At 48.0% G+C, this 14,566-nt stretch overlaps 1 protein-coding gene across 8 annotated transcripts in view; it reads right to left on the bottom strand.

Annotated features, from left to right (window-relative positions):
* Nucleotides 1-14,566, bottom strand: part of MPRIP (myosin phosphatase Rho interacting protein) — a 206,504-nt gene that overhangs the window by 151,287 nt on the left and 40,651 nt on the right. For 7 of the 8 annotated variants that reach the window (XM_059668332.1, XM_059668329.1, XM_059668331.1 and 4 more), the window contains exons 2-3: nt 13,812-13,889; nt 11,948-12,013 (exon numbers count right to left, since the gene is read on the bottom strand). The exons of the other annotated variant lie outside the window; for it this stretch is intronic. In XM_059668332.1, coding sequence (XP_059524315.1) covers nt 11,948-12,013; nt 13,812-13,889 — 144 coding nt within the window. The remainder of the gene's footprint in view (nt 1-11,947; nt 12,014-13,811; nt 13,890-14,566) is intronic. 8 annotated transcript variants of the gene reach the window in all.

Below are 14,566 nucleotides of genomic sequence, written 5' to 3'. Positions count from 1 at the left end.
TCATCTCTAGAAACCCCTCTTACTCTAACCTCCAGAAGTCAGCTCTGTTCTTCCTCCAAACAGCCCCATGATTCGCCCCTGATGGCTTCCATGTCCCAGCTGTTCCATGTGTGGAGCATGTCACCAGGGCCAGCATGCAGTTGTAAATGACAAGAGAAATCTACCAGAGGCAGAATGGTGCCCTTTCACACGGCTTAACAGGCCTGTGTCTCCAAGCTCCTCCCCAACTTAAGTTAAAAGTAGCGAAGGAGAGAAACTTAAAGTTCAGCTCCCAGTTTCTAGAGAACAACATTTGCACTGAAAATTCTAGAGATGCCTGGCCGGCATGGCTCAGTGGTTGAGCGTCGACCTATGAACCAGGAGGTCGTGTTCAATTCCCGGTCAGAGCACATGCCCAGGTTGCCGGCTTGATCCCCAGTGAGGGGCGTGCAGGAGGTAGCCAATCAGTGATTCTCTCTCATCATTGATGTTTCAATCTCTTTCTCCCTTCCTCTCTGAAATAAAAAAAAATATAAAATAAAAATTCCAGAGAAACACACAGACAATGCCCCTGCATCAGCAATGGGTGAAGTTTCATCCATCGTCGTGAATAAAATTTAAGGCAAAAAGACAGGTAGCACTTGTAAGCTTCACCGCTGACCCCTGGCCTTTTGACAACAGGACTTCACTGCCAGTGGGGAAGAGTTTCCCATCCCACCTGGGTTCATCTGTGTCATACCTTGCTCGCTCACTTTAACGTTTCAAAGTAACTAAAAGTTGGCCTAAAGATGCTCTAAGGCGAAGTGGCCTGCAGGAAGCCACTGAGCACAAGGCCCCAGTCACCTCCTGCCTGCCACTGGGAGATGACACCAGCACCACAGGACTGCACAGAACCTCGCCCTCCAACTGGGAAGCCTGGCACGCGGAGCACAGACTTACAGATCACATGTTATCTTGAACATAAAGACTCACAAAGCGATTATCACAACATCCCTCCCAAAGAGGTGAGAACTACTTTTACTTGTCACGATTAAGGAAGATGGGACAAGGGCCTCAGATCCAAGGCCCCAGGTCCAGAACACTGAAGTGGGGAGGGGTCAACTCCTCAGCACACCCTGGCCGGCCGGTCCACAGCTCCTGAGCACGCCCAGGTTTTGTCAGCCTTGACAGCCAGCACGCTGGGTCCTGGCCCCCTGAGTTGCCAGTGGCCCCAGCCTATCTCCCAGCTGCTCTCCACTTTTCCTCACAAACATCAGCCCCTGCACTGGCCTCAAAGTTTACCTAGAAGCATTTTTTTCACACATCAGCCCACACTGGCAAGCATTTACTACTCTTAAAAGGTTCAAAAACAAGTTAATTATTTTGGGAAAGTGAGTTAGCGGAATGATCAACAAGAAGAGGCACCTCGCCTGTGCAGGCACATGGGTGACTCGGCTGCAGGAGGACACCCTTCAGCTAGGGCACACCCTCACTGCGGCTGGCACAGAGGCTGCAAACATTCCACAGCTTCAACTCCAGCAGCACCAGGTTGTATCCGTTTAAAAATGTGTATCAAGGTTCTGTGCAGAGCCCACTGGACAGTCCCCAGCCTGCGTGTGACAGCACCCAGAGCCCTCGGGGAGCGTGGGCACCGCAGGGCCTGGGGGGCTGTCCCTCTTCACCAGTCAGTCCCCAGCCTGCCCGCGGGCTAGGTAAGGGTGAGAACACCTCCAAGTTCAAAGTTAATTTTAAAACTACCCTTTACCACAGCAAGCAAAGGGCTGCAGAAGAGCAGCTGATGAGCAGGGAAGCTCAGTGCCGGCTCAGTGACGCTGCACGACTCCTATGGAGAGAAACCAGGCAGAGAGGAGGACCTTGCTCACAGCCACTCAGCCAGAAACAGAGGAACTGGATTAAAACCCACCTTTCTGCCCTGGCCAGGTGGCTCAGTCAGTTGGAGTGTCGTCCCATGCACCAAAATTTTGCAAGATTAATCCCCAGTTGGGGCACATAGGGGATGCAACCTATGCAAACATCTCTCTCACATTGATGTTTCTCTCTCCCCCTTCCTCTCCCTCTAAAATCAATAAACATATCCTTAGGTGAGAATTAAAAACAAAAAAACAAAAACACAAAAAACACCCACATTTCTGGACTCCTGAACCGACACTCTTCCTACACTCCCCGAGCTGTCAGCACCTAATCCAACAGGCCTGCCTCCATCCCTTGGAGGCCGAAACCATGTGGAAAAGGCATGAAGGCCAAAGCAAGGGCCAACACATGACAGATTTTAAAGTAAACCTAAAAAACATGAGTCTAACCCAGTGGGCAAACTTTTTGACTGGAGGGCCACAATGGGTTCTTAAACTGGACCGGAGGGCCGGAACAAAAGCATGGATGGACTGTTTGTGTGAACTAATATAAATTCAAAGTAAACATCGTTACATAAAAGGGCACGGTCTTTTTTTTTTTTTAGTTTTATTCATTTCAAATGGGCCGGATCCGGCCCGCGGGCCATAGTCTGCCCACGGCTGGTCTAACCTGTAACAGATCTCTGATCCCCATCTCGACCGCATCCTTTGAACACGAAGAGGCCTGCATCTGAGGAAGCTTCTCTGCCTCACACACAGGCACAGGGCTACTTCGTCTTACTCTGATTTCCACACACCTCTGAATGCATGTTCAAGACCCAGACTGCAGGTCTGAAGTCAGCGCAGCTCAACGCACTTGAAGACACAGGGAGATTACTGTAACTGCCAGTCTGTGGCTACTGATAAAACCAAGGGTGGGCAAGATGCTGAGAGCCCACCTGCCCTCAGCAGTGCCACTGTGCCCCTTTGCTCCTGTACCTGGACACAGCAAAGAACAGGACCACTGAGAAAAGACACCATCATTCTCCCAGAAGATGTCTCAAATCCAAGTTCTGTCACTCATGAGTTTAACGACCCCACGACCTCGCTGGGCCTCAGTTTTCTTTTTCTTTCTTTTTTTTTGCTTAAAGTATTACAAAGGGTATTACATATGTGTCCTTTTTTTTCTCCACCCTTGACAATCCCCTGGCCTCCCCTACCCCCGTGTCTTATGTCCATTGGTTATGCTTATATGCATGCATACAAGTCCTTCGGTTGAACTCTTACCCCCCTCTCTCCTGCCCCCCAACCCTCCCCGGCCTTCCCGCTGCAGTTTGACAATCTGTTTGAGGCAGCTCTGCCTCTGTATCTATTATTGTTCAAAAGTTTATAATGGTCTCTATTATCCATGAATGAGTGAGATCATGTGCTATTTTTCCTTCATTGACTGGCTTATTTCACTTAGCATAATGCTCTCCAGTTCCATCCATGCCGTTGCAAATGGTAAGAGTTCCTTCCTTTTTACAGCAGCATAGTATTCCATCGTGTAGATGTACCACAGGTTTCTAATCCATTCATCTACTGATGGGCACTTAGGCTGCTTCCAGATCTTAGCTATGGTGAATTGTGCTGCTATGAACATATGGGTGCATATATCCTTTCTGATTGGTGTTTCTGGTTTCTTGGGATATATTCCTAGAAGTGGGATCACAGGGTCAAATGGGAGTTCCATTTTCAGTTTTTTAAGGAAACTCCATACTGTCTTCCATAGTGGCTGCACCAGTCTGCATTCCCACCAGCAGTGCACGAGTGTTCCTTTTTCTCCACATCCTCTCCAGCACTTGTCGTTTGTTGATTTGTTGATGATAGCCAGTCTGACAGGTGTGAGATGGTACCTCATTGTTGTTTTGATTTGCATCTCTCGGATGATTAGTGACTTTGAGCATGTTTTCATCTAAGTCTTTCGGCCTTCTGTATGTCCTCTTTTGAAAGGTGTCTATTTAGGTCCTTTGCCCATTTTTTGATTGGATTGTTTATCTTCCTTTTGTTAAGTTGTATGAGTTCCCTATAAATTTTGGAGATTAGGCCCTTATCAGATATGACATTGGCAAGTATGTTTTCCCACGCAGTGGGTTTACTCGTTGTTTTGTTGATGGTTTCTTTTGCTGTGCAGAAGCTTTTTATTTTGATGTAGTCCCATTTGTTCATTTTCTCTTTAGTTTCAAGTGCCCTAGGAGCTGTATCAGTAAAGAAATTGCTTCGGCATATGTCTGAGATTTTATTGCCTTTGGATTCTTCTAGAATTTTTATGGTTTCCCATCGTACATTTAAATCCTTTATCCATTTTGAGTTTATTTTTGTGTATGGTGTAAGTTGGTGGTCTAGTTTCATTTTCTTGCATATATCTGTCCAATTTTCCCAACACCATTTATTGAAGAGACTATCTTGGCTCCATTGTATGTTCTTGCCCCCTTTGTTAAATATTAATTGAGCATATTGGTTCGGGCCGATTTCTGGGCTCTCTATTCTATTCCATTGATCTATATGCCTGTTCTTGTGCCAGTAACAGGCAGTTTTGAGAACAGTGGCTTTGTAATATAGCTTGATATCTGGTATTGAGATCCCACCTACTTTGTTCTTTCTCAGGATTGCTGCAGCTATTCGGGGTCTTTTATTATTCCAGATGAATTTTTGGAAAGTTCGTTCTAGATCTGTGAAGTATGCCATTGGTATTTTAATGGGAAGTGCGTTGAATTTATAGATTGCTTTGAGTAGTATGGACATTTTAATGATGTTGCTTCTACCAATCCATGAACACGGTACGTTCTTCCATCTGTTTATGTCTTCCTCTATCTCTTTTTTCAACGTCCTGTAGTTTTCTGAGTAGAGGTCTTTTACCTCTTTAGTTAAGTTTATTCCTAGGTAGCTTAATTTTTTTGGTGCGATGGTAAATGGGATTGTTTTTATAATTTCTCTTTCTGAAAATTCACTATTGGTGTATAGAAATGCCTCAGATTTCTTGGGGTTAATTTTGTATCCTGCTACATTGCCAAATTCATGTATTAAGTCTAGTAGCTTTTTGGTTTTTTTCTTTTTTTTTTTTTTAAATATATTTTATTGATTTTTCACAGAGAGGAAGGGAGAGAGATAGAGAGAAACATCGATGAGAGAGAAACACCATCGATCAGCTGCCTCCTGCACATCTCCCACTGGGGATGTGCCCGCAACCCAGGCACATGCCCTTGACCGGAATCGAACCCGGGACCCCTCAGTCTGCAGGCTGACGCTCTATCCACTGAGCCAAACCGGTTTCGGCTAGTCTAGTAGCTTTTTGATGGAGTCTCTAGGGTTTTGTATGTATAATATCATGTTGTCTGCAAATAAGGACAGTTTTACTTCCTCTTTTCCAATTTGGATGCCTTTTATTTCTTCTTCTTGCCTAATTGCAATGGCTAACACTTCCAGTACTATGTTGAACAGGAGTGGTGAGAGTGGGCATCCCTGTCTTGTTCCTGTTCTTAGGGGAAATGTTGTTAGTTTTTGTCCATTGAGTATGATGTTGGCTGTGGGTCTGTCTTATATGGCTTTTATTATGTTGAGGTATGATCCTTCTACTCCTGCCTTGCTGAGAGTTTTTATCAAAAATGGGTGTTGGATTTTGTCAAATGCTTTTTCTGCATCAATTGATATGACCATGTGGTTTTTTTCTTTCAGTTTGTTTATGTGATGTATCACGTTTATTAATTTGCGGATATTTTACCATCCTTGCATCCCTGGGATAAATCCTACTTGGTCATGGTGTATGATCTTTCTGATGTAGGGCCTCAGTTTTCATCTGTGAAATTGCGTATCATCCATCCATGTTGCTGTGAGAACCACAGTAAAGACTCTTCCTGAAGAGCCAGCACAGAGCACTGGCCGCTCCTCCTCAATCTCCATGACAAGCGGGAAGGAGGCCAAGACCCTGCCTTTCCTCCCAGAAGACACCTCTGACTCCCAGGCCACACAATGCCTTGAGTAACATGCATGTTATGGTTTTGTCTGGTAGTTAATCTTCACATGTTCACATGGGTCTCAACAGCCTGTGAGCTTCACCACGAGAGGGGCCTTCTTTAACCATGAGTCCTTCCCCTGCAGCGCTTTGCTATGGACACAACAGCCACCATGGTTACCAGTGAATCACATCCTCAGCCTGTCTAGGAAAGCTCCCAGTGAGGGGAAACAACGCCAGAGCTTAAAGCAGGGGTTCTCAAATATTAGCACTTCCTAAAAGTCAGGGGAGGTGGTTATTTAAACTGTGGATACCTGGGTCTTGCTCTCAGGAGATTCTCATGCAGGAGAATGTCTGCAAAATGATGGATGAGGGATAGAGGGCTCAGCTGCAGAGGAGTAAGAGGACCTCAGGCAGGCCCTGAAAGCAGCAGGGCTGAGCTAGGAGACCCCCTGCCCACTCCCCTAGGCCTTGGCCATCGGTGTCCTACTCAGGGCTTTGACTCAACACCAGAAGTGGCCTAAATATGTCAAGAGTAAAGTGGGCAAAGTTCCTGAGGTCAAAGCAGCCTCCAGGACTCTGTCCTTCAGGAAGCAAACTATAAAGGAGCCAGAAACCTACCCTGTGAGCACTTGGTGTCCTCTGAAGAGCATGCAGACCAAGCCCAGGCTTTACACACAGCACAGAATCCCAGAGTAACTTCTCTGGCTAGACCTTCGCATCCTATGGAATTGACAAACCCACAGCTGCCCCCAGGAAAAGCAGACCCCGAGAGCTAAGTGTTTCCCTCGTATGTCTAGGGACGTGAGCTGAGCTTAAGTCCTTGGCAGCATGGCACCTGCAAAGTCATGCAGCTCCGGTCTATTCAAACTCTGAAGGACTCTAGAGGAGAAAGAGGAGCCTCGCACAGCAAGAGGTGGCCCTCACTACCACACACCTGCCACAGAGGCCTGGGTACAAGCTGGTCAGTTTCCATATGGGAGAGACCAGGGCCCATTTGTTTCAGCAGACAGGGTTCAGGAGCATTAGACCCACCGCTTTCATTTTTTTAAGGAAGAAGATTATGATACATGCTCCAACCTGGGTCAACCCAATCTGGCTAATTTCATACTAAGTGAAATTAGCCAGAGACAGAAGAACAAATACTGCATGGTGACACTTATATGAAGAACACAGAGAAAATATTCAGATTTAGAAAGTAGAATGCGACTGCCAGGGGCTGGGGGGAGGGGAACTGAGGAATTAGTATTTATCAGGAACAGTATTTCCGTTTTGCAAGATGAAAAGAATTCTGCAGATGGATGGGGTGATGGTTGCACAACAATGTGAATGTGCTTAATGCCACAGAACTGTACTCTTAAAAATGGTTAAAATGGTAAATTTTGTTACAGATATTTTACCATAATTAAAAACAAACAAAGCTGAGACCATCTTTTTGCCTGCTTCCAGATGGAAAAGGAAGAGAACATGAAAGCAAGAGCCAGAGCTTCACTGCTCAGTGTGCTCTGCCTAACACTCAGCCTGCTTTCCTTCTGGACTTGGTCCTTCTCCAGAAAAGCCTTCTAAAATGACCTTTGAGTTCTGATGAGGCCAGCAACTTAGCCTTACACCAGGCCCCAAAAGCCAAAAAGAAGGGGCAGCCCGGCCAGTGTGGCCCAGTGGTTGAGCGTCGACCCATGAACCAGATTACGGTTCAACTCCCAGTCAGGGCACACGCCTGGGTTGCAGGCTCAATTCCCAGTATGGGGCGTGCAGGAGGCAGCCAATCAATGATTCTCTCTCATCATTGATGTTTCTATCTCTCTCCCTCTCCCGTCCTCTCTGAAGTCAATAAAAATATATTTTTTAAAAAAGAAATGGCAGAATTCGGTACAATAATGGGCGGGTTACAGGAGGAAAACAAAAGTGGAGGAGAGAGGCAGTAGTTTGGGGTTCTAGATTCTTCACTGTGTCCACTCCTGAAAAACCAGAGGCCCAGCGCGCCCTCCCCCGCCACCCCCGCCTTGTCTGTAAGGCTGCCCTGAGCCCACCTCGCCTCAGCTTGCATTTGGGAACTTTCTTTTCCTTTTGGGAAGATTGCCTCCTCCACACCGAATCACAGGGTACGTGGGTGCAGTCAGAAAAAACTTCCCAAATAAGAAAAAGTGATTCCCGAACGTTAGTCCCAACTCAGAGCCACCAGCAGAGAAAGGCAGCAGCCAGTCCTGAGGGCCCAGCCCAGCAGAAAGGCCTCTCGGAGCAGTGCGGAGACAGACACCACCCAGGGGTTGAGCCCTCCTCTCTGCTGGGACTGCTGGCAGCCACAGCAACTGCTGGGTCCCTCTTGGTCCCAGTGAGGGGCCCAGACCAGCCATCCCCCGCCCCCCGCCCCCCGCCCCCCCCCCCCCCCCGTTGGTTCTCTGGAGCCCTCTGGAGGGCGTTCTTCCTTCTGCTAAGGAACCCATTAAGAGCTGCACACACAACACACCTAACCCCTCTCCCAAAAGCAACCCAGCTCCTACCTTCTCAAACTGAAAGCAGAAATTCTGCAACAATGCGTTTACAAAGGGGGCTAGTTCAACTTAACAAATATTTACTGGTCTCTACCATATAAACCTCAGGCCAGACAATGCAGAAAGATACCAAGAATTAGGGCCCAAGCCCAGCTGGTGTGGCTCAGTGGTTGAGACAATTTTCCCAAAAAAGGAAAAGAAATTTCCCAAGTGCAACTAAGAGGTCAGGGTTCGATTCCCGGTCAGGGCACATGTCCGAGTTGTGGGCTCGATCCCCCCAGTGTGGGCGTGCAGGAGGCAGCCAATCAATGATTCTCTCTCATCATTGATGTTTCTATCTCTCCCTCTCCCTTCCTCTCTGAAATCAATAAAAAATAAATAATTAGGGCCCAACAATGAAGAAAAAAACACACACGTCACAATCTAGTTGGTAAGATAACATTTAAACAAATTAAAACAAATAGTAATATTGTATAAAAGTCACGTGACAATTTGAAAGAGATTGTGACTAAGTGTTAAGGGAACAGCCCAGCCATAAAATGGTACAAAAGTTAATACATGCAGATTAGCTGCGGAGGTCTGGGGCCAGGGGTCTATGCTGCGAAGCTTGGCAGAAGGGGTGGCATCAATGGTGGCTACTGGCTGCTCAGAGCTGCTGGCTTGGAGACCACACTGAGTGGGGCACTGTCCAGGCAGGAGGGCCTGAGCATGCCACAGGAAGTGGTACCTATGCTCCCTGGGTAAAAGCCACACCTATGCAGTTCTGCTAGCCCTGTGGTCACCTGATGTGCAGGGACACTTCACAGAACCCCTTCATACCAGAAACAGGCCCACCCCTATTCCTTGCCTGGCACTTACCATACCAGCCAGCAGGCTAACCCTGCCCCATCACCTCTCTCATTCCCAGAAAATCTGATGGCTGAGTCCTTCCGTACCTTTTAAGAACAAGGATGACAACAATTCATGTTTTCATTTTTATAAATTTAAGTAAGTCATTGACAAGATCTCACAGTTTCTAAGCCTTGGCACTGCTGACCTCTGGAACCAGACACTCTTTTTGTGGGGGGTGCTGTTCTGTGCATCAAAGCACATGGAGCAGCACCCTTGGCCTCTACCTACCAGGGCCAGTAGCAACCCCTTCTCTCCACACAGCTGTGAGAATCAAAGATGACTCCAGACAGGGGGCCCTCAGAGGCACTGTGGTCCCTGCTGAGAAGACCTCCAGCATGGCTAGAATCCATGCACACACATGCTGCCTGAAAAGCTCTGCTCCAGGCCTCAGGGCTCCTGCTGGCCGGGTGAGGCGGGGACTCCAAGCTTCAGGAAAACTGACCTCTGGGCTGGAGCTCTGAGATTCTGGATCACGCTCATCCGGGAAGTGGCCATGAAGAACAAGGCCTGATACAAACCGCGGGAAACAGGAGCCCACCTAGAAGCCCCATGGCAATGGCCGATGATGCTGACCACGGGCTGCTGGCACCTGACTGCCCCTTCACTCAGCCTCTTTGTAAGTGCAACCCAGACACTTCCTTGCAACCTTGCCCATACATAAGGGAAAATCCTTACATGTAAAATGTAGCTTTAAAGGTATTTCAAAACAACTGCCACGGCTGTTTTTTCACTCATAGAAATAATGCCAGTTTCTTCCCTGGAGAGGCAGTGTATCTGTGCCACCCACAGTTTGGGCAGATCAGCACTAACTGGCTCACAGGGTCTTAAGCTCCAAGGTCATCTGCCAGAAAGTGGCCCATGGCCCAAAACTCTCAACTCTGGGCATTCCCCCAATGCCCTCCCTGCAGTCCAAGTTTTTGCTGAGGCTTCTTTCTTTTCTCACGTCACTAGCACAGCTCCACTTCTGCCCAACCAGCATCCAGGTTGCTAGGAGACCAAATTGTACTGCAAGGTGTCAGTCTTCAGGGCTCCACAGCTCTTGAGATGCAGCATGTGCTCTGCGTTTGTGCCCACTCAAAGGCGTCCCCAGTAGCCACCCTCTTGGTGCCTGTGCCTCTGAGCTGCAGGGAATAATGAATTGTGCTGGACTCCAGTTAGACCCACAGGAAGAGCTCCTGACCAGAATCATCGATGTGCAAGGAAAGTCCAGGGGACTCATTGCCCAGCCCGGTCTGAATATAACCCAGTAACCTTTGAGGCTCTTCTCTAATTGCTAGTCTTCGCAGGGCTTCTGCACAGGTCACGGGCAGAGGGGAGGACACAGTGAACCTCCAGGCTCTTAGCAGCCCGGCTCCCGCTCCAGCGCCCCTGCAGGCACCACAGCCAAGTTGGGAGAACTCATGGGGAGCACTGGCTCTGCCTCCACACCTGCCTCCTTTCCTCAAAGGAAACGAGTGTCCAAGTGAAATCAGTTTCCCTGCTCCCTAGCGAGTCCCACCACCCCATTAGCACTCACCTCCAACCCAGTCACCTCAAATCACTCTGAATCACAGATGTTTCCATGGTAAAAACCCTCCGTGGCCCATCCACAATGTACAAATATGCTCACAGAAAGAATGAGAAGGAAGAAAGTTCTTTTTAAGAAGGAACCAACGAGGTGATAGTCAATAAAGAACTAAGTGTCATACCTATTAATTCCACACTAGATATCATACCTATTAATTCATCCCAGAAACAAAATAGAGAAAGCATTACAGTACAAAGATTGGGACCCACGTATGGAAGTGAACCCACTTATATTCACCAATTAGCTGTAATAACCACCCTAAAACCCAAGTGTCCACATAGTCTGAGGCCCTTGGGTAGACAGTCATTTCTGCTCACACCTCTAGGCCCTGCTTTCACCCTTCCTGCAAAGGGATGGGGTTAATCTATTTTACATGGTGTGACCAGATTTTCTAGGATAATCCCAATTTAAAAATGCTGTACAAATGAATACACTCACATTCACATACTCAAATGGAACCGGAAAAGATGCTCCAATTCTCCATCTCCAACCCTTTATAAAGCTTGGAATTCAGTCATACTTTAGTCAAGAGACCAATCTCCTTTAGAGAAAAAAATCAGTACACAAAATGGGTAGAAAAAGGAAAGCCAGAACATTCTACCTGGTTGGTTTTCGAGTTTGCCTCTAGACCAAGAGCAATAAACACTCATCCAGTCCAGGAAGCAGGAAGCAAACCAGGGGGTGACAGGGCAAGAAGGACCTGCATGCCCTGGCTTAGTGACTAGAAGAACAATGACAACCAGGAAGCTTCTGCAGATCAGTTGGATGAGCAAGACCAATTACAGCCATGGAACTGAGGGGCAGTCTTGGGACTACAGCAGGTGAACACATGTGCCCAACTTCCACATGCCTGTACAGCACAACCAGCCTCCCATCTGCCCTGCAGGTCCACAGCCTGCTTCACTTCTACTAGGAGTGCTATGGCCAAGTCCAACCCCTAGAAGCCGTGGATAGAAGTGACTTCCTCCCACACTACTTACTCTCACCCATGACCACTGAAGATGCCTCAAACCAAAGGGTCTAGGTTTTAAGGGTCAGCTCTACTGTTGCCACAAGTTCTTCAAAAATTCCAGGCTCCAAAACAGAAGCCCAAGTGAGAGCACACAGATGCTGTGCTCATAGATCATGAGCAAATGCAGCCACAGTGAAGTGGCCTGGCGAAGCTGGAGACGAGGAATGGGCCAAGGAGGACACTCACCATCTCATCCAGGGCGTAGCGCAGGAGGCCATGCTCGTAGAGGATAAAGAACCGCCGCTGCCATTTCTGCAAAGGAACACGGAGTGGGTGTTTAGGAGGGTGCTGGCCCTGACCTCCCCTTGCTGAGCCCCAGTATCTGACAAAGCTGTATTTAAAGAATGCTGCTTCCACAGCTGCCATTTCTGAGGCGGATGGCAGGAAAGGAGGGATCTCAGGCGGGAGAACAGTGACTTATTCTCCAGGACCGGGCCTGAGAAGCCCAAGCCACCCAATATGCTTCCATACACGTTACTGAGAATTAACAAGATGTCTGATTCATTTTAATTGCAAGCTCCCCAGGAGCAGAAATGTCTTGATCACCTTTTTGCATTCTCTATGTACCCAGCACAGAGCTTATCACATGGTATGTGTCAATATTTATTTTATGAATTATCTGACACGATATGGAATAACCTGAGAACACCAAGCTCTGATCCCCCACCTCTGAGAAAATATAGGAAACTGCTATAAGAGGTTGTTCCAATGATCCACAGGGAATGGGAGACCGGGAAAGAGACAGCCAGTTCTAGTACTAAGAAGTGAGCTAACAAAAACTGATGAGTGGGAACAACTGACACCGATGTCCAGGGAGCATGCAACTGGCAGGGTGCCCTCTCCTCTCCAACCAAAGGCCAGGCACTGGGACAAAGGTGGTCCAATGGCACTGACAGTGGAATAAAAAGGACCACAAGGGTATGTGCCTCCTTCATGAGGATCCATGACCCGTTTTCAACATTTCAAAAAGCCCAACATAATTCATACTTTTACCGGCAACAAGGCCATAAGAACTAACTAAAACATCATGTCTCGTTGCTTTGGGCCAGAATTACATCATTTATATGACTGACTTCCCATTAGAAGCAGTTCTGTATGACCTCAATATAAATGGTTGCTGCAGACATTGAAGCACAGCTCTCCCGCCTGGTGGAAGGAACAGGACAGTCACAGAGCCTTATAAAGAGGACCGTAGAGGACTGATCCACGTTGCGTGTCCAGGGAGAAACTCCTCCCGAGAAATATTTCCAAGGCACTATTTGTAGTCTCTAAAGACAAAGCCATTCTAGAAGGATTCCCAAAGGACCCAGACACAATACGAGGCCTGTGGGGCCCACAAGCCCCGCCCTGGACTGTAGCATTCAGGCTGGGCAGCAGAGACCGAGGCAGGCCAGAGGCTCTCTGAGTGAGCAGGCGGTGAGAGGGAGCAAAGTTGGAGAAATTTATAGGGTACAGGCAGCAGCACCGGGAAAAAGCATGTGGAAAAGGAAAGAGGGTATTTTAGTTGAAGTCAAATCCAATGGGGATCCCTGGCAGAGGAATAAAAACCTCTGGTCAGGGGCAAGGCTGGTCTGACCATCTCACTGCTCCAGCAGCCTGTGCACAGCAGGGACCAAGGGGCTGGGCCTCCTCCCTTTCCTAGTGTCTATGTGCTGAGTCCCTGGCAAGGGAGGAAGGGAGGAGAGGAAAGGAAGGAGCTGCAGGAGGCAGGGCCTTGGCACTGAAGGAACTGGGCGCCTACGTAGCAGACCTGCAAACATTGGCTGAACTGCCCTTCTGACTTCTCCTTTTCCATTGAACTATTTCTAGAATCAAAGCTGAGCTATGACGCAAGCAGCACCATGTGAGAGCTTCTCATTGTGAAGGGAGCACCAGATTTAACTACGTGTAATTGAGACGTTTCCTGTGGGTACTCCAAGTCTGCCAAATGGGGGTTCCCTGCAGACCCTACCGCCCCCTAACCTGCTGTCAATTCTGCATCTCCCTCTCCCATTCTGTCAGTATGCCCTTCTCTGGTCCCTCCCACCCCAGGAGTTCATGATTCCCTTACCCGAGACCGATGTACTGGATTGTCAAAGTCAGTCCCATCTGGAGCCAAGAGCAGCCAGCCACCATAAATGGGTTTTGCCTAGAGGAGAAAAGGGCAGGTCATCAGTGGCCTTGGACCGGGGAAGGGGAGGAGGGGGAAGAGAGAGAGAGAGAGAAAAAAAACAAGTTTCAGTCACATTAATGACAAGCACTTAGGAGAAACAGAAGTCACCTCTGCTTAGCACATTCCACATAGCTTATCCCCCAGCCACAGGCTGAGTCTCCAAGAAAGACATTGGACACAGAGGCTCATAGGAAGTCTACAGCGTCGGGTATGAAGAGTGGAGCACAACACCCAGCAGGAAGCTGAGAAAGTGCAGAGTTCAGGAACTCCTAAGAAACAGATGCCTCTCTCCAGCTCCCGATCACGCTACCAAGATCAGGAAAAAATGGCATTTTCTTCAAAAGCCATGTGAGTGCCAATGTGTGCCAGCACTAGCTATAGCACATGAACAACAGAGTCAAAGCCCTCGCTCTGATGGTCAAACCAGGGTCTGGGAGAAGAGACACTGCTTTAGTGATCACAGCTAGCACTGGCCAAAGAGTCATTGAATTAGTGGCTGTATGACCTTGGACTGAAAACCCTTTGAGTCTCAATTCCCCCATTTGAAAGGGAGGGGGAGGGGTAAAAATTATACCTAGACCCCATGAAACTTATGTGAGGATGGATGAGATAATGCAAAGGAGCATAAAATGGTGTAGCCACTGTGGAAAACA

This window comes from Myotis daubentonii, chromosome 16 (genome assembly GCF_963259705.1).
Source record: "Myotis daubentonii chromosome 16, mMyoDau2.1, whole genome shotgun sequence".
In the NCBI taxonomy this organism is placed as follows: Eukaryota; Metazoa; Chordata; class Mammalia; order Chiroptera; family Vespertilionidae; genus Myotis; species Myotis daubentonii.
Note: the sequence above shows the minus strand (reverse complement) of the source record. Positions and strands in the feature narration are given on the sequence as shown.